At 45.5% G+C, this 19,099-nt stretch overlaps 2 protein-coding genes across 7 annotated transcripts in view; one reads left to right on the top strand and one right to left on the bottom strand.

The window, feature by feature from the left end:
* Positions 1-182: 182 nt before the first annotated feature.
* engase (endo-beta-N-acetylglucosaminidase) lies at positions 183-16,024 on the bottom strand. Of its 5 annotated transcripts, none has more exons than XM_056408207.1 (15): positions 14,912-16,024; positions 12,547-12,652; positions 8,719-8,798; positions 8,430-8,631; positions 7,583-7,731; positions 7,310-7,464; positions 5,047-5,195; positions 4,299-4,470; positions 4,095-4,201; positions 3,888-3,999; positions 2,762-2,949; positions 2,541-2,683; positions 2,371-2,461; positions 2,185-2,296; positions 183-1,936 (listed from the first exon to the last, which is right to left on the bottom strand). In XM_056408207.1, the coding sequence occupies exons 2-15, from the start codon at positions 12,642-12,644 to the stop codon at positions 1,562-1,564; spliced, it is 2,133 nt and encodes a 710-aa protein (XP_056264182.1). In that variant the 5' UTR covers positions 12,645-12,652; positions 14,912-16,024; the 3' UTR covers positions 183-1,561. The 5 variants fall into 5 exon arrangements, with proteins under 5 accessions (XP_056264182.1, XP_056264183.1, XP_056264186.1 ...); XM_056408208.1 differs by lacking the exon at positions 14,912-16,024 and adding an exon at positions 14,675-14,905; XM_056408211.1 differs by lacking the exon at positions 14,912-16,024 and adding an exon at positions 8,872-9,778 and having other exon boundaries at positions 12,547-12,635.
* The window catches only part of csnk1da (casein kinase 1, delta a), a 19,501-nt gene continuing 13,939 nt past the window's right edge, over positions 13,538-19,099 (top strand). The window contains exon 1 of one of the 2 annotated variants that reach the window (XM_056408212.1): positions 13,538-14,263. In XM_056408212.1, the coding sequence (XP_056264187.1) occupies positions 14,188-14,263 (76 nt within the window). In that variant the 5' untranslated portion in view covers positions 13,538-14,187. The remainder of the gene's footprint in view (positions 14,264-19,099) is intronic. The other variant, XM_056408213.1, reaches the window with a different exon arrangement.

Genomic DNA, 19,099 nt, shown 5'->3' with positions numbered 1-19,099 from the left:
TCAAGGGAATTACCCACAATTCATAGCAATGGGATGGGGGTAACCAGTGGAAGCGTCTAGGTGTGTGTGTCTAAATGACCTTAACAAAACATTAAGGGTTAAAGACGGACCATAAGAACTCAGGCATACAGAGAGAGAGACACTATCTACATGTAGGCCTGAACAAAAGGACCACAAACAACTTTAATTTATAAAAATGTCTTTTTATTTCCCTCAACTTTCATGGATACAATTAAATCAGCGAAGCAGAAACACCTTTTACATTAATCATTTTCATTCTAGTTTGACATTTAGTGCAACCTAACTCTGGGATGCAGCCCTTGATGTGTGAATACTATATTTGGGTGAAGCGTGGTGGTGGAAGAGAAACATCCCCCCCGATGATCATATGTGGTCATTTATGGTGTTATGATGATCATTTGGTCAATTATGATATATGTGGTTATTTATGTTATGTGGTCATTTATGGTGTTATGATGATCCTATGTGGTCATTTATGGTGTTATGATCATTTAGTCATTTATGATGTTATATGTGGTTATTTATGGTGTTATGATCATGTGGTCATTTATGGTGTTATGATCATTTATGGTGTTATGATGATCATTTAGTCATTTATGATGTTATATGTGGTTATTTATGGTGTTATGATGATCATTTAGTCATTGATGTTATATGTGGTTATTTATGGTGTTATGATGATCATGTGGTCATTTATGATGTTATGATGATCATATGTGGTCATTTATGATATGATCATATGTGGTCATTTATGGTGTTAGGATGATCATTTGGTCATTTATGATATGATGATCATATGTGGTCATTTATGGTGTGATGATGATCATATGTGGTCAATTATGGTGTTATGATCATATGTGGTCATTTATGATGTTATGATGATCATATGTGGTCATTTATGGTGTTATGATGATCATATGTGGTCATTTATGGTGTGATGATGTGACGGGGTCTAAAGCCATCAGGCTTCATTTGTTCTCATCTCGTTGATGTTGCATACATCTTGAACATGCAGCTTATTAAAAAAAAAACTAATTAGCATATATATGGGAAGAAAGGAATAGAATATCTGGAACAATAAATCGTGAGTATTTTTGGCATTATTGCGAAATAAGCGTGACCTCGGCCTCCCGACACATCCGAGACGCTGGTGTGGATCTTCTCGTTGCCTCTTGATAACTAATTTGGGGATCTTAAGATGCACTCGCTAGCTCTTTACCTGGCACGCTGCCCGGTTGTCATGGAGACGACTGTGTTGACACTCAGAGCTCAGATCCCAATGTGCACGCTAGTGCAGAGAATGAGGGTTGGGATTGGTTAAAGTCAATTAAAGTGCTTTTTTTGTCAATGGCTCCACGTAAATCTAAACATGTAGTGCCATCAGGTTTAAAGGTAGCGGGAGGGGGAGGGCCACAACTGTCTCTTCACAATTCAGGAGCCAAAAACAAAGTGCTCCGATTTGGGAATGTTGAATTTGCCATCGGAGCCCTGAATGCAGCGCCGTCCCGGGTGGAGCGGCCCGCTAAGCGGTTCTGCTCCGTCACTGCGGCGTGTCCTCCGTGTAGCTGAGGCTCCGCCTCCCCCAGTGGCCCTCGGGCACCGGGAGGCCCTTCCTGCTCACCGGCTCCACCAGCAGCTCCACCACGCAGGGCGCCTCCGGCACCGCCAGCTCCGTCACTCTGAACAGGGTGGAGTAGGCCCGGCCCACCAGGACCCGCTGCCCCGGGGGGGTCCTGGGGTCGGGCCCTCTCAGCCGGCGCCAGTACACCCGGAAGTGTCGCGTGAGCTCCGCCGGGTACTCCCAGCGCAGCGTGGCGTTCAGGCGCAGGCCGGCGCCGCGCAGCCACACCACGTCGTACACACACAGGCCCTCCACCGGGAGAGGGGGGACCTGGAGATCAGCTACGTCAAAGAGCTGAGGGGGGGGAGAGAGGGGGAGAGAGAGGGAGAGGGAGGAAGAGAGGGGAATTTGGGATGGGAGAGAGAGGAGACAGAGGGAGAGAGAGAGAGGGGAATGTGGGAAGGAAGGAGTGAGCGAGAGAGATAGGGTAATTTGGAATGGAGGGAGAGAGAGAGCGAGAGAGCTATAGGTGCTCAGTGTACCCTGACTACAGGTCGTCCTCCCCGGTGTTCCCAGTGTTCCCGGTGACCTCGTGACCTCACCTGGATCTCTCCCAGCCTGCAGCTGAACTCCGTGTCTCGGGGCGCTCCGTCCCTCTGGACGCTCACACACACCTCTCTGAGGACGCAGCCGCGGAGCTCCAGCTGGGCGCACCTGTGACACCACGGAGACGTCGACTCAACAACCAAACCCAACGCCGTGAGCCGCTGACCGCCGGCGCTCCTTACCCGACCGTCCAGCCGTCTGGACTCGGGCCGCCGCACAGCTGGGCCAACCGGCTCACCAGCTGGAGCTCCTCGCCCGCGGGAGACGCCGTCGCTATGGAAACATCCGATAAAACGGGTCATCTGGGTAATCCCAAACTACGCGTGGCGTCGCGGCACTGCGAGGAGCGTACGTTTGACGTCCTGGACGGCCACGTGCGAGCACGGACTGGCGTCCGTGGTCTTCAGCTCCAGGGACACTTTGACGCCGGCGGACGGCTTGAAGACGAGGGTCACCAGGGTCTTCGGCGCCAGGGGGACGTGGAGGCACAAGATCCTGCGAGAGATTCAGAACAGAGTGCTGTGGATGCAATGCGAGATGACGCAAGGGTGACCGAGGAACACACACACACACTTGGCACAGACGGGGGAGGTGTGTGTGGCGGGGAGGAGGCCCTCCAGCAGCAGCGAGCAGCCTCCGCTCCAGGCGTCTTCTGGACAGCCGCGGCATCCGAACCAGCCGCCGCCCTCCAGCCGCGTGTGGTAGTACAAGGGCTGGACCTCTTGGGCGCTCAGGTTGAACCAGCTCCTGTGGGACTCACGCTACACACACACACACACACACAGACTTATGTTGTATGACATCCTGCTGACGTTAGATATCGCTCAAATTTGGCAAACGTGCTTCGCGCAAAAGGTGAGGCCCTGTTGGTTCGACCTTTGTAACGCCTTAACTCAGATCACAGGGTCACCTCCCCATTGGACCCTGAGCTGCGTTTACTGGAAACATCACAACTTTCAACGGGTCTTTGACGAAGATCCAAACTAAATTTGTAGAAATTGCTTTATGTGTGGCCAGGAAATGCATAGCAATGACCTGGAGGTCTGATTCCCCCACTCTGATGGACAGATGGGATGTGGAAATAAACAGCTGTATCCCTCTGGAAAAAAATACTAATAGTCTTAGAAAGACACACGTTATTTTTGAATATCTGGCAGCCTTATTTGGAATACATGGATACAATAGTAATGTAAATATTTGGAGCTCTGAATTATGCAACGTGTCGTTGCGGTATCTGCTGTGTCATCATCCTATGCACCAACCTATTATTTTTATTTATTTATTTTATTTTTTTCTCTTTAGGTGGGGGGAACTATCTATTTACTTTTAATTTTGTACTTGTGTATTTTAATTTTTACTTATTTTCCTAACTTGCTGTGTACGGTTCTGTTTAATGTGTTTAACGTAATATGCTCTGCATGTTCTCTTGCATTGTGAAAATATTGTAAAATCGTACAAAAAAAATTTGGCAAACGTGATTCCGGAATAAATCACGTTTGCCCGGGTCTTTCCTACATGATAAGGACTCGGACAGATCACAGAGCCTGAGAAATGTACTTCCTGTCAATTTGTTTCCACATTCCAATGTCTGCCTATTCCCACAACGTGGCTTAAAATGGTCTTTAAATTATTTAAATTATCCAACAAAATGTGTTATGCAACGGTCACCCTGCCTTTGGAGATCCACCCCCGTCAGTACCTGTCCCCTATGGTAGAAGGCCTTCCCGAAGCCCTGGCAGAAGGAGGAGATGAAGGGAAGCGGTGAGGCCGGCCGGTGGATGGACAGGTAGTCGGACAGAAGAGCCCAGAACCTGCAGACGGGGCCCCGGGGCCCGGTTAGATCAAACCCTCTCAAAGAGTTGAACCTGTGCATTCACGTGTCCGGTGACGAAGGTGCTGGTCTCACTTGTCCTGGTCCTTGCGGAACTCGGCCTTTTCATTCTGGGACTCGTACACCCAGCCCGGCGCGAAGATGGCAGTGGAGAAGCCGTGCTTCCGAATGACCTCCAGCGCCTTGAGGTCGACCCGAAAAACAAGGAGGTGGGTACCGTCAATGAGGAAGACGAGCGCCGCGTTAGACTCAAGCGGACGTGTTCCGGGGTGCGTGTACCTTGTTCGTGTCCAGCTTCCCTCCCACCACCTTGCCTCGGGCGAACACGTCCACCCCGACGTAGACGTCGGCGTAGCGGCCTTGGACCCCGCTGTAGCCCTTCATCCACTCCAGGCTCTGCTCCGTCCAGTTGTAGTTGGTGAAGAAACCATCACAGGCGTCGAAAAACACCCTGATCGAGACGTACACTCATGTTTACAATGTTTACTGAGGGAATACATCAAGTAGAGTCATTATAGAGACTTCTATACAACCAGAGGAGTCGCCCCCTGGTGGACATTAGAGAGAATGCAATTGTTAGGCACTTCTAAGTTGGCTACTACTACCACTACCACTACTACTACTACTACAACTACAACTGCTACTACTACTACTGCTACTACTACTACTACTACTACTACTGCTACTACTGCTACTACTACTACTACTACTACTGCTACTGCTACTGCTACTGCTACTACTACTACTGCTACTACTACTGCTACTACTGCTGCTGCTACTGCTACTACTGCTACTGCTGCTACTACTGCTGCTGCTGCTACTGCTACTGCTGCTGCTGCTACTACTGCTACTACTGCTACTGCTGCTACTGCTACTACTGCTACTGCTGCTACTACTGCTGCTACTACTGCTACTGCTACGTCGAAAAACATCCTGGTGTGAAGACATTGAGATGAAGGGTTGGGCGGCTGTAGAGGGAACTGCAGACTCTACCTGGACAGAGCGCTTGTGGCTTCACTTGATCTACCTGTTGGACTGATTGAGCTCATTTTGCCACGTCAGCTTCCCGCTCTCGACCACGCTGTCGTACCACAGCACCAGGCTGCCGGGCACCCGCTCCCGCATCTGGTCCGTCAGATAGCGCAGGAACAGAGGCGTGTTCTTCACCGCAACTTCCTGCGGGCAGAGGGCAGCACAGGGTCTTTACACGCTTTCAGGCCAAGAGGTCGAAGAGAAAGGCCACTCCAACGTCTAAGGTTCGTTAATAATCAGATGGCAGCGTCTTTAGTTCTGTAGCCAAAGTGCTGTTGACCTGATGATGGCGCTAGATGAAAAATCAGAGGAGCACTCCATTCATTACAATTAATCCAACCTCATTTTCATGGCAATTCATCCAAGAATATGAGTACATCTTAATTATACACATCCCCAAATTCAGTAGAATTCATTCTCCCGGACCCGTCTATGTACAAAATCCTCTGCCAAACCATCCGAAACATGTGAGGACATCTCTCTGGATAAGTGACAGTACATCTATTTGCTTGTGAATCACCCAGTTCTGTACCTTTCATCCACGGGGGACCTTAAGTAGAGCAAATTCTAGGTCAGTGGGGATGGGCTCGGATCTGCATCTATAGGCTCTATAGAGAACCCTCCTATGGTGTAATGCAGGCCTATTCAACTAGCGGCCCGAGGGCCGGATACGGCCCGTTTGAGTTTAACTATGGCCCGCAAGACTGCCTGCAAATCAGTATAGCTTGGTAAGAAAAAATAAAACTGACGGACACGCCTCTTTTATACATTGAGACATCTAACCCAGAGCCATTGAGTTTCACTGTTGCCTCAACCAAACCTGTATGGTTACATCTTTATGTTACGCACCGTGTTGGTTGCCGGTGTTACACCCCTACTGGTTTTCAAACCTACTGGTTTCCCTACGCGTGACTGCGTTGTGTTCTCTTCACATCTGCAGCGGGGCTCTGTCTCGCTCACCAGACTCGTCACACATTCACAAACATATTGCTGGAGATCTTCAAGCCACCGTTCATATCCATTTCGGCGATTACGATTGTATAAGTGAGCAGCGCATCACAGCCACGGATGAAGAAACACATTTTCGAAAAAATAAAAATAAAAAGATCGCCCGACCTGGTTTCGATCTCTTTCACGCAAAAGGAGTCTGCACTCAAAGACATGCAGTCTGTGCGCTGCACCACCAGATATTAGTTTCAGCTCAAGTAATTTATATATTGATCCATTAAGTCACATTTCTTATGTTTTCATGGGAACAGTTTGGTTGAAGGGATCTGAAACAACTGGTTACCTTGAGCGGATATTTACACTTTGAAACATGTTTATCGTGATGCTTGTTCGCAACACTTTTGCCACACAATACCGACGCATTTTCGTGTGTGACTGTTTACCTGTGGAAATATACATTACTGTTTTTCATTTTTAGCCATTATTTGATCAATATTCTGTGCGGCCCTCACACCCCCCGTGATTTTCTTATTCGGCCCACTTGCTACTGAAGTTGAATAGCCCTGGTGTAATGGGTCCATCCAGAAACCTCTGGTCCAGAATATTTCCAACTTCTAAGGGTGCTAACAAGTGGGTTTGACTAACCTTACCCCCAGAGGTTATATCCAGAACCTTTCCAACTTCTAAGGGTGCCAACAAGAGCCCATCCAGTGGGTTCGACTAAGAATTCCTATATTTTCGAAAGGTCTCATGTAGAACTTTACCCCCCAGAGGTTATATCCAGAACCTTTCCACCTTCTAAGGGTGCTAACAAGTGGGTTTGATTAACCCTTGTGTTGCCTTAGGGTCATTTTGACCCGAATCAATATTACACCCTCCCCCCGCCTTAGGATTAATTTGACCCCATTCAATGTTTAATGTCGTTGTTCTTTTGGTAGTCAACAAACAAACATAAAGTGCCTCACACTTAAACTTGGAAAACAATATTAATTCTAATAATTTTCTGGAGGTTTTAATTGCTGGCGTCAAATTGAACCCAAAGGGTAAAATATGTTAGTAAATATAAAGGTAACAGGAGGGTGAAACATTGAATCGGGTCAAAATGACCCAAAGGCGGGGGGAGGGTGTAATATTGATTCGGGTCAAAATGACCCTAAGGCAACACAAGGGTTAAGAACTCCTATAGTTCCGAAAAGGTCTCATGTATAACCTTACCCCCAAGGGGTTATATCCAGAACATTTCCACCTCCTAAGGGTGCCAACAAGAGCCCATCCAGGGGGTTTGACTAAGAACTCAACGTGGTACTCACACTGAGGGCGTTCTCTATGTTGATGAGCCAGCCCTCAAAGCCGTAACAGTGGCTGATCTGAACCAGTTTATCAGCCACCGCCCGGTACGACTCCTCCTCCTTCAGGAAGGACTCGCACGCCGCAGCTCCGTCGGTCCACTCTGTGATGAAGGTCCCTGAAGAAGCATCCCAACGGGAGATTTTACAGATGGAGACAGGAGGACCGAACTGAAATGGTTGTGCCATCAAATTCTACGGGACCTGGTTGGGTTTATATTCAGCCTTTTGACTCACCGAGAACAACAACTCCATGTTTGTGCGCTGCGTTGGTCCACACGGCCGGAGGGATCGTCACCAGGTTGTGTGTGAAGTAGTTGAAAATGTCAATGTACTGCCAGTGGTAGAAGGCATAAGGGGCCTCTGAATGTGTCCCCTGGGTAAACCTTGACCACAGAGAAGAAAGCATGGCAAAGCATTATGTTAAAAGGGTCTTGATAATATTTAATGGAAGAATGAACGAACAAACTTCACGACTTACAACTGTAACCCTCTCACAGTAAAAACACACTGTGAGAGGGTTACAGGACCAAAACCCTGAACAACTCCCAGTAACGCTGTGGTAGCACACTGTCAATCAAGAGGTAGCCCCGCCCCCTAAATAATACCCTGCTTTATGGTCTGTGTGACTCTAAATAACCATAATGTACTAAATGATGACATCATGCTGTATAGAAGAAGACTTGAAACTAGAGACTGAGACATAAACTCATTTTTACAATGTTTGCTGAGGGAATACATCAAGAGAAGTAGAGTCACTATATATACTTCTATACAACCAGAGGAGTCGCCCCCTGGTGGACAGGATCGAGAATGCAGCTTTAACACATGAAGCATATACTTCTATACAATCAGAGGAGTCGCCCCCTGGTGGACAGGAACGAGAATGCAGCTTTAACACATGAAGCATATACTTCTATACAACCAGAGGAGTCGCCCCCTGGTGGTCAGGAGAGAGAATGCAGCTTTAACACATGAAGCATAGACTTCTATACAACCAGAGGAGTCGCTACTACGACTACAACCACGACTACTCCTGTGCATAAGTAATGATCTGGAAGAAGCACTACACATGCTGCCATACCGGTCCTCCAGGTAGCCTCCCATCATGTCGTGAGACACCATGGTGCGACGGGGACTTCGGGCGAGAGGAGGCTCCCGAGGTGCCAGGGGGACCGCCGCCACATTGAAGGGGTTCGCCTCGTTTCGTTTCCACGACAACAGCTCCTCCAAAGACCGAAGGCTACAGCTGATGGGTTCGGTGGTGTCGGCGTCGTAGTGTTTGGCTAGGAGGGAATGAAACGTTGCGTATGAAGTGTGGTTATCGCGCCATCGACTGCACCTTTCACCTGCTGGAAGCAAAGACGCCTCACCTGGTAGGAGGGAGGGGGAATAGTTGATGACCTCATGGACACCGCTTGAATCCATTGGTTGGTCCAAACAAGACTCCAACCTGGTGGAAGTACACGGTGGCGAGGTGAGACTGGTGTATTTGGTTGAACATTAAAATCACATTCTTAACTTACCAGCCACGAGTGTAACTTGTTCTTCTATAACAGAGAAACACCACGTAACATTTACTTCCAACTAGTCACTAGTCTCGCTGGCCTTTGTCACGTTTTTTTTAAAAGCCCCTGACGAGAACGTGCGATTATATCTTTAATGAGTGATTGGCTAAACTGCTTCTTAGCCCCACCTCTTCTGGGACAAAATGGTTGGACCCCAGCTGAGTGCAGAAAAAGCGGATATTTTGCGAAGATATCCTATTTTACAAAAATAAATGACCATAAAGTACTAAATGATGACATCATGCTGTATTGAAGAAGACTTGAAACTAGAGATTGAGACATAAACTCATGTTGACAATGTTTACTGAGGGAATACATCAAGAGAGAAGTCATTTAGATAGATAGATAGATAGATGTATACTTTATTGATCCCGCAAGCGGGAAATTACAGGCAGATCCAGGAAGATTACAGCATAACACGAGGGAAGAGAGGAGAAAATAAAAAAACAACCCCCAGAATATGCCCCTAGAGGGGTACAGTGTGGGAGCAGAAAAAACACCTCAGCACAAAAGCACATACATCTAAACAAGACATGCAACGTGAGGAAGGGGGGAGGGGAGGTAAACCAAAGACTGGGTGGTCAAGCTCAGCCGTAGGGGGGCAGAAGGTAACCAGCGTAGACAGGCAGCCAGCCATCTGGCAGCCCGTTAGAGCGCCAGTAGACCACACTGGGGGCATAAAGCAGGCGAAGGCGTGGGATGGGGGTGAGGGTAGTGAATGCATATCAGTGTGTGTGTAGAGTGTGTAGTGTGTGTGTAGAGTTCGTGAGTGATTGGCCGGATAAGTCGTCCTCCCCCAGGCCACAAGAGACAGAGTTCTCAGTCCGCAAGATGGTCGTTGCCATGGAGATAGCCTTGAAATGTCCTGGGGATACAACAACCACAGGTGTCTGTGGATAGGGGGAAGGGAATGAGAGACTACTATACAACCAGAGTCGCGCCCTGGTGGTCAGGAGAAAGAATACAGCTTTAACATATGAAGCATAGACTTCTATACAACCAGAGGAGTCGCCCCCTGGTGGTCAGGAGAAAGAATACAGCTTTAACATATGAAGCATAGACTTATATACAACCAGAGAAGTCGCCCCATGGTGATCAGGAGAGAGAATACTTTTGGGGAGATCTGCCGATCTGATTACCGATCCGATACCAGTGTTTTTCATTAATTAGTGGTATGCCACGTATTTCTTCATTTATTTATGTGTGACATTTACGTGTCCGTATATTCAAATGAGCTGGGGCGGTCCGAACCTCTTTCTAAAGCATGATTGGTCACAGGAGTGTAATGCACCTGGTGTGTTATGCTCTACTACTTCTGCCTGGCACATGAAGCTGAAGTTGGCTCGCTCAGCTCACCGTTAGCAGAAGTTAGCCTAGACAGCTTTTTGACTTCAGCCGTTTATCAATTCCAAGTACACTGACAGACTCGTGTTCTTTTGGAGTCTGGTCTTTGGAATCTGGTCTTGGGAGTCCAGACTCTCGAGGACGCAGGACAGTCTTTCTGTTCTTGTGACGTCACCACATCAACTGTTCTTGCTCATGAATTTCCTCCAATTATTCACTGTAAAATACTTTACAGTGGAGTAGAATGTGTTGCGGTGTTCACTGTTGTTTGGCGTAGGCTACGAATAAACGGTAATAACTATAAAACGTCTTGTAGCTTTCCTGACCCAGGGTCGCTACAATATGAAGTTATGAATCTTAACCCTCAGTCAAATTGACGTAACGTTATCTTTTAATAAAGAATAAACTCTTTGTGCTCTTTAGATACTCCAAAACCTAATTATATCTCATGTTTAGCCGCTACGGAGACGTCAGAGCCAGTGGAGCATTTCAAAAAGTCCTGCCGAGATCAGGCTTCTCTCGGCGGCCACACAGCGGCGCTGAGCGCCGCCGCCCGGCGACCGGAGCTCAGAGGTCCCGCAAGCAGGACCTCAAATCTCTGTCGCATATCCTTATTAGGCTGAATCTCGATAAACCGACCACAGATTTGATGCTTAAACTACTAACTTCTCGGCTGAAAACATCCTTAAACTAGAATGGGCACTCGGTAGAGCGCATACCTTCGCATATCACAAGATTGGGCATTGAATTATGAACATTTTGGCATGAGTTGCATGCCAATTGGACAAAAATGTATCGTGCTATGGTAAAAAAAGAGTTTGACCTTTCCATAACCTTGACCTTGACCTTTGACCCGATTGATCCCAAAATCTAATCAAATGGTCTCCGGATAATAACCAATCATCCCACCAAATTTCATGCGATTCAAGAACATTTTGACCTGTTCATGACCTTTGACCTTGACCTTTGACCCGATCGATCCCAAAATCTAGTCAACTGGTCCCCGGATAATAAACAATCATCCCACCAAATTTCATGCGATTCGGTTCAATACTTTTTGAGTTCTGCGAAATATTTTGACCTGTTCATGACCTTTGACCTTTGACCCGATCGATCCCAAAATCTAATCAACTGGTCCCCGGATAATAAACAATCATCCCACCAAATTTCATGCGATTCGGTTCAATACTTTTTGAGTTCTGCGAAAGATTTTGACCTGTTCATGACCTTTGACCTTTGACCCGATCGATCCAAAAATCTAATCAACTGGTCCCCGGATAATAAACAATCATCCCACAAAATTTCATGCGATTCGGTTCAATACTTTTTGAGTTCTGCGAAAGATTTTGACCTGTTCATGACCTTTGACCTTTGACCCGATCGATCCCAAAATCTAATCAACTGGTTCCCGGATAATAAACAATCATCCCACCAAATTTCATGCGATTCGGTTCAATACTTTTTGAGTTTTGCGAATAACACGCATACAAATAAATAAATAAATAAATACACGGCGATCAAAACATAACCTTCCGGCATTTTCAATGCGAAGGTATTTACATTCCGTGACTCAACAACAGTAGTATTTAGAATGTACAGACAAGAATGCATAATAAACGCTGTTCGTCTACAGGTCCAAGTGCTAGGGATCGATTGCTTCTGTCTTGCTCCCTGACTTGACCCTGACTGACTTGTTCAACAATGAGGTTCGGACCGCCCAGCTCATTTGCATATACGGACACATAAATGTCACACATAAATAAATGAAGAAATACGTGTGGACACATAAATAGAGATATAAATAAATGAAGAAATACAGAAATGTAGAAATACATTTATTTAATGATGTACATTTATTATTGTATTTATTTATTTATTTATACATTTATTTATTTATTCCTGTATTTATTTATTTATTTATACATTTATTTAAGCATTTATTTATTTATTCTTGTATTTATTCATGCATTTATTCATTTATACTTAAGTCATTTTAAGTCATCCATACAAACAGGAATTTAAATGCCAATATATATAGTATTGAGTTGTTCCGATACTGAGAACACCATCGGAAACAAAGGACATCCCATGGGTTTGCACCAATCCAAGAACACGTTATTATATCATGTATGAGCTCATTATGCTTCGAAATGTAAACAAGATAGATTGAAATAAGACAATTATTAGCTCAATTTGACTCGCGCTGAACTTTTAATGAGTGTCACTGCCACGCTGCTCCTGGACCCGCTAAACAGAATGACGTCAGAGTATCGGAGTACGGGAAGTTACCGGCCTGTGTCCCTCGTGTCCGTCTTCCCAGCGACTGCGTGACCCTCTCCGGCCTCTCTCAGCAGGGGAAGCTGGTCCACGTCCACGGGCAAAGCCATTTCACTGACTGTCGATCAGCAGAGGAAACAAACTGTCAGGAAGGGGGAAACAGAGAGGCGTTTCCTGCGGAGCAACAACAGCGAGACACTTCCGACCGCAGTCCTTCAGAATAAAAGCCTCATTTCCATAAATGTAAACGACATGGGAGTGAACAAAAAGTACGGATGATACATTGTTCCTTCATGTAAAATGCGGTACTTCAATAATGAACTTATAACTTAAGTCAAAATCAAAGTAATCTTTATTGTCACTTCTTCCATTTGTGCAAACATACAGAAGATCTGAAAGTATGCTTCTCTCTTGTCCAACATAAAGTGGTTGTAGTAATAATAATAAACAAGTAATAAAGTGCAAACAGCTAACAACAACAACAAAGACCATTTCGACAACATATACATCATAAATTAAGAACTATAAACAAAAACTTTAAAACTTTTTTTACAAAACGTTTTACGTATTGTGTTCCTCTTTAAAGACGCTTTTGGATAAAGTTTTTTTTCCAATGCTATACTGCAGAAGTGCAACAACATAGAGGTGCACAGAGTTTATTTGAGAGGAATCCGTGTGGCTTGTTGTCCATTAGAGGGAAGACTCGGGCCAGCTGGACAAAGGAACCATTCTTTTGTTGTTGTGCAGGACCAGAGTCTTTAACTCTGAAAAGATGAACCCCGAGCAAAAAAAACAAATACTAACAACAACAGCGGGCAACGAACGAGGACGGCTAGGTTAAATAATACTTACCCACTTGAGGGAGTAGTGGCAGTAGCGATGTCTCGTAATAATAATAATAGTAATACTAATATTACTACTACTACTACTACTACTACTACTAATAATAATAATAATAATTATTATTGTTATTATGTTTACTAATATATGTGGACTATCTAAATTCAGAAAAATATATAAATGCCCGTATAAATGTGAAAATGTGATTGTATCAGATAAATTGAACGTATGGCATCACATTAAAAGCTGATTGTTACTTCCGGGTTCAGTCATTTCCTTTACGGCGAAGGCCAGTGAAGCGGTTACGGGACGTGGTGTCTATTGGGTGCTCTCTCCTCTCGATGCTCTCTGTGGTGTAACTCCCTCATCACCCAGCATGGAAGTGACGTCAGACACATCCTGCGAGTAAACCGACGGAGACAGTAAAAGACGGACGGGCACCCACCAACAAAATCCATCTTCATCCGCGGACAGTTAACGATTATCCGTCTTCAAACCGTCGGAAGCATAAAGTATAAAGTCTAACCTTCCGCACGAGCCGCGTATTAGCCCGATATGAGCCCGGGGTCGGTTTGATATAAGCGGCGAAAGATTACGAGAGCCGACTTTCATCCGGGAGACAACCCGCAGGAAGACCCCCCCCCCCCACCCACCATCGCTGCCAAGAGGTTCATTTTTTATTTTTTTAATGTGTCGGGTGTTTCTCCTGTTTTAGCTGTTAAAACAGGCTCGAGCTGTTACACCTGAAACATTTTTTGGGGGATATTTTGGAGCTAGCGAGCGCGCTTGCTAGCCGAACACCGACCGCTAGCCATGGAGCTGAGAGTGGGGAACCGATATAGACTGGGCAGGAAGATTGGAAGTGGATCGTTTGGGGACATCTACCTGGGTAAGTTCGAGTGAAATACACCTGCTCTAATTTATCTCTGTCCCCGGTTGAACGTCACCTCGACAGCACGGAGCTTTGACAGTTTGCCAGCTGGGTTTCAGAAGACCAGCCTCGATCAGCTGTTTAGTGTGATAGCAACATTAGCATCGGAGCTAACTAGGTTAGCACTGTGGCGCGAATTGGCGATACAATGTCCCCGTGATAACTCACAGCAGCAGACATGTACGCGTTCACTCCGCCGGTCGTAACGTGACGTTTATGTGCAAGTGAACGGTGTTAACGGAGAGATCGGAAGCTGATCCCCCCCTGCTGGGCAACGGGAGCTAGGTTAACGTTAACCCCCTTTACGGATAACGTTAGCTCTCATTAGAGTACGCTTTTAGTTGCCCGGAAGCAGCAGGAGCCCGGGACCTGTTTAGTCCCAGAAGTGGTCCACGAGACGACCCGAACCCTGCTGGTGCTGAACGGTCTCGTCCGAACCCCCAACAGGCCGGTTCACGTCCTCCTCTGATCCGGCCAGGAGGGAGTCATCAGCAGGCTAACGTTAGCTTCACCCGGGCTCGTCAATCCCATGACCATTTCTTTGAACAGCTTCATTGCACAACCGATTAATTTTCCTTTGAAAACAACCGCCATCATCAAACGTACGATGTATGTGTGTGGTAATCCGGGTCCTTCAGGTCAGCTGTGGAGCTGGTTATTGCATCCTGCTTCCGGTTTGGGGCCTGAGGGGACATGTTCAAATATTACATGACATGACATGTCATTTAGCAGACGCTTTTATCCAAAGCGACTTACAATAAGTGCATCAACCTAGAGTACAAACTAAGAACAACAAGAATACAGAAAGTAACATTTCCTCAACATAGTCGAACTACAAAAGTACCACAATAAGAGCTATTTAAGTGCCACTGAAGTGCTAATCTGTGTTTTACTCCAGATATAATTGGAAAAGATGTGTTTTTAGTTTCCGGCGGGCTGTGACCTATTGAGTGTCTATTAGGAAGCATCGGTTGGGTGTTTTGCCTCATTGAGGGGACATGTTGTGGAGAGGAACACCAGCTGTTTACTCTACATAAGCAGAGGAGGTTTAGCTTGTTGGCAGTGATGCTGTTGAACTTGTGTCATCAGCGTTAGAGGCACACATGGGAAACCTAGAGAATGGAAAACATTGGATTTAAATTCCATATATATGATATATTTTATATGTCAGCTGGGATCGGCTCCAGCGCCCCCGCGACCCAAATGAGGATAAGCGGTATTGATGATGGATGGATGGATATTTTATATATATATATATATATATATATTAAACACTGGGCGGTGAACACGTCCTCTGGTCACCAGATAGGAAGTCCATGTTTCTTGGCAACATCGCTCAACAGCTGATCGCATTTCAGAGCTTAAGACTTAGTCATCTGGAGAATAATGGAGGGGAGACATTATTAATTCATGAAGTGTCTTCTTCTTTACCTTCACCTCATCACTGACCTTCTGATCAGCCCCGAGAGAAGAATACCAAAGTCTACGGTTGGCACGCCCTGACGATATGATTTCATGAAGTCACAATGTTGCGGTTCTTGTTTTTAGTGTTGTGGAATGTGTGTTTGGAATTTAGTAATCACCCAATACAGTCGGTGGTTTACACAGAACTGCTGCGGGATCAATATTACATATGCATACTTCTTTGAATATTAGGGATGGGTTAAAAAATTCGACACTGCTTTAGTATCACAATATTTTGCGTGGCAATATTGTCTCGATACACGGAAGCCAAGTGTCTTTATATATTTATTTATATGTGTGTATGTATATATATATAAGTGTGTATATATATATGTATCTATGTACATATATGCGTCTATATATATATATATATATATATAAAGTGTATATGTATATTATATATCAGGTAAATAGGATATATGTCCTGTTGAATCATATTTTGTTGCAATAAAAATGATTCAACTCTATCTTATTAGATCAATATGTTGACAAAGTGACCATTTGCAGTTGAAGTTGTATTACATTGCAATACTCGACATATTTGAGTATCGTGGGACCTCTCGTGATTCACACCCCTATTAAATATATTTACTAAAATGTTCTTTTAAAGACGATGAGCATTTTAGTCAAAGCGCCCGACGCAGTAATGGAAGTATTTAGTGCTCGTGTTGTTTTATACGGAGCTGTAATGAGGCGCGAGCGGCCGGGCGCTGGCCTCTGTCCGTCCCTGTGGACGGTAGCAGCAGGAGATGAGGTCATCTCTGGGCTCTGACTGGGCGCATGTGGACCGTCGGGGGGGAGAATACTTATTCATCTGCGTAAAGGTTTGGCTCCGCCCAAACGACGGTAACTAAATCCACCAACAGCTCCGTTAGTGACCGTCGGCTCTGGAGAGTGAAGACGATGTGGAAGTGTACTTGACCTTCATGGTTTAAAAAAAAGGCAGATGTTTATCTAAATGACTTGACGGATTCCCTCAGTAAACGTTGTAAACATGAGTTTGTGTCTCAGTGAAGCCGATGCATTCTCTCTCCTGACCACCAGGGGGCGACTCCTCTGGTTGTATAGAAGTCAATGCTTCACTTGTTAAAGCTGCATTCTCTCTCCTGACCACCAGGGGGCTCCCCATGTTGTATAGAAGTCTATATAGTGACTCTACTTCTCTCTTGATGTATTCCCTCAGTAAACATTGTGAACATGAGTTTATGTCTGTCTCTAGTTTCTAGTCTTCTTCTATACAGCATGATGTCATCATTTATACTTTATGGTCATTTAGAGTCAGGCCATAAAGCAGGGGACGCTTTAGGGGCGGGGCTTCAAGGTGATTGATGGGTCGCAACCGCGGCCTTTTCCGGTCGATCACTTTTCTCGTGCTCGGGTCGTTCTGTTGGATCCACCGCTCCGACCGCACTTCCAAGATCCACTCGGTGGTACGGCTGCAATTTGGGATTTTTTTTCTGCATTATGTTTTGTAAATATCTCTTTGATTTTATTGGTTGACGCTGCACACGACTCAGTCGAATAGACACGCCTCCAACTTCCTGGATGGGAAACCGAAGTCTGCGCTGGCTTCCTGTGCATCTGAATCCTCTTCCTGCTTAAAGCTGGAGCCAGTGTGCAGCGAGAGACTCCAGTCATGCTGGACCCTGATCTGCTAGCGACGTATGAATTTACCTATTTTGTGATCGCCGATCCCGATTTATAACGGGGTTCGTACGGACATGGAAAACCTGGAAAAGTCATGGAATTTTAAAATGGTCATTTCCAGGCCTGGAAAAGTCCTGGAAAAACGTAAATCATAAAAGTTTTGGAAAAGTCATGGAAATTTGTTATCACATTTTCATTTATGCAGAGAATTTTTCATGTTTATACCGAGATTTCAGTTTGGTCATGGACATCTGGTTAGAAGTCCTGGAAATCCACTGGTCCACATGTGTAAGAACCCTGTTATAAGTTCTTAATTACCTTCGCATTGAAAATGCGGAAGGTTAGGTTTTGATCGCCGTTTATTTATTTGTATGCGTGTTATTCGCAGAACTCAAAGTATTGAACCGAATCGCATGAAATTTGGTGGGATGATTGGTTATTATCCAGGGAGCATTTGATTAGATTTTGGGATCGATCGGGTCAAAGGTCAAGGTCATGAAAAGGTCAACATCTTCTTTTTACCTTATTTCAATGTCAATTTGTATCTAATTGGCATGCAACTAATGCCAACATGTTCATAATGCAATGCCCAATCTTGTGATATGCGAAGGTATGCGCTCTACCGAGTGCCCGTTCTAGTTGCTTATGTATCATGCATAATAATGAAGATGCAGATTTTCTTACCTCGCATCCTGAAAAAGCATTTAAGATGCAACAAGATTGCTTAAAGAAAATAATATATATATATACACAGGAACAGTGTTGTGACAAGGCTCTGCTCCAGTACCTGTTTGACGAGAGCTTGTTTAACAGAGTGTGTGTGCTAAAAGGGATGGGTCCACTCACACATGCAAAGCCAACAACAGTCGTGGGGAAGTGTAGACTCGCTGAGGGCCCGGAGCTGCCGGTGACTCACAGCTCTCCCCTCAAAGCTCTCGCGGACGAAAAGAGAAACTTATTTCCATATTTCATGCGGCGGTCGTGTCGACGTTGTCTCGGCCGGCGACTTCTCCGAAACTCAAAGAGTTGAGAAATCCGTTTTTGTTGTTTTTGCAGTCGCACGCAAAAGCCATCTCCCACATCTCCCATCGGAGGGCCTGAGTCCGTCAGCACATCTTCTGGATCTCTTCTCACGAGTTCAATCGGCTCCGTGTTCGTGTCTGGACCGGCCCGCCCGGACGCTAACACGCACCTCCTGCAGCGCCACTGTGTCCTTATGAACATTAGAATAACTTTTACCTCGTGCGGTGGGGGGGGGGACGTGTCCCGACTTGTTCCTCCAGCAACACGCACGTCTGCACACACTGTTGGACCGATGGATTCAAGTTTTTATTTTCCATTTGAGCCTCGACCAATGGACGCAATGGAAATGAAGTGCAGGGCTCAAGAGTCTAAAGAAATAACACTATAATTAGAAATAATATATATAAAGGAATACACTATAGAAGGTGGTATGTACAAAAACAAGAGAGGTGCTCGTATGTTCAGACAATAACACGCACAACCGTCTCTGAGAAGGTCTGGAGGGGGAAAGACGGCAAGCTGAGAGCCTTTATGGACACTTTGGCTGTTGCTGATTGGTCGGTGAATCGATTGGCTGAAACCCGCCCGTGTTTACTGATATCACTGAGTTTGAATCTAATAAAACATGCATTTGACATGCATATCAATTCATCTCATGAT

The sequence above is a fragment of the Pseudoliparis swirei genome, chromosome 23 (assembly GCF_029220125.1).
Source record: "Pseudoliparis swirei isolate HS2019 ecotype Mariana Trench chromosome 23, NWPU_hadal_v1, whole genome shotgun sequence".
NCBI lineage: Eukaryota > Metazoa > Chordata > Actinopteri > Perciformes > Liparidae > Pseudoliparis > Pseudoliparis swirei.
The sequence above is the reverse complement of the archived record's forward strand: the minus strand, read 5'-3'. Positions and strand labels throughout refer to the sequence as shown.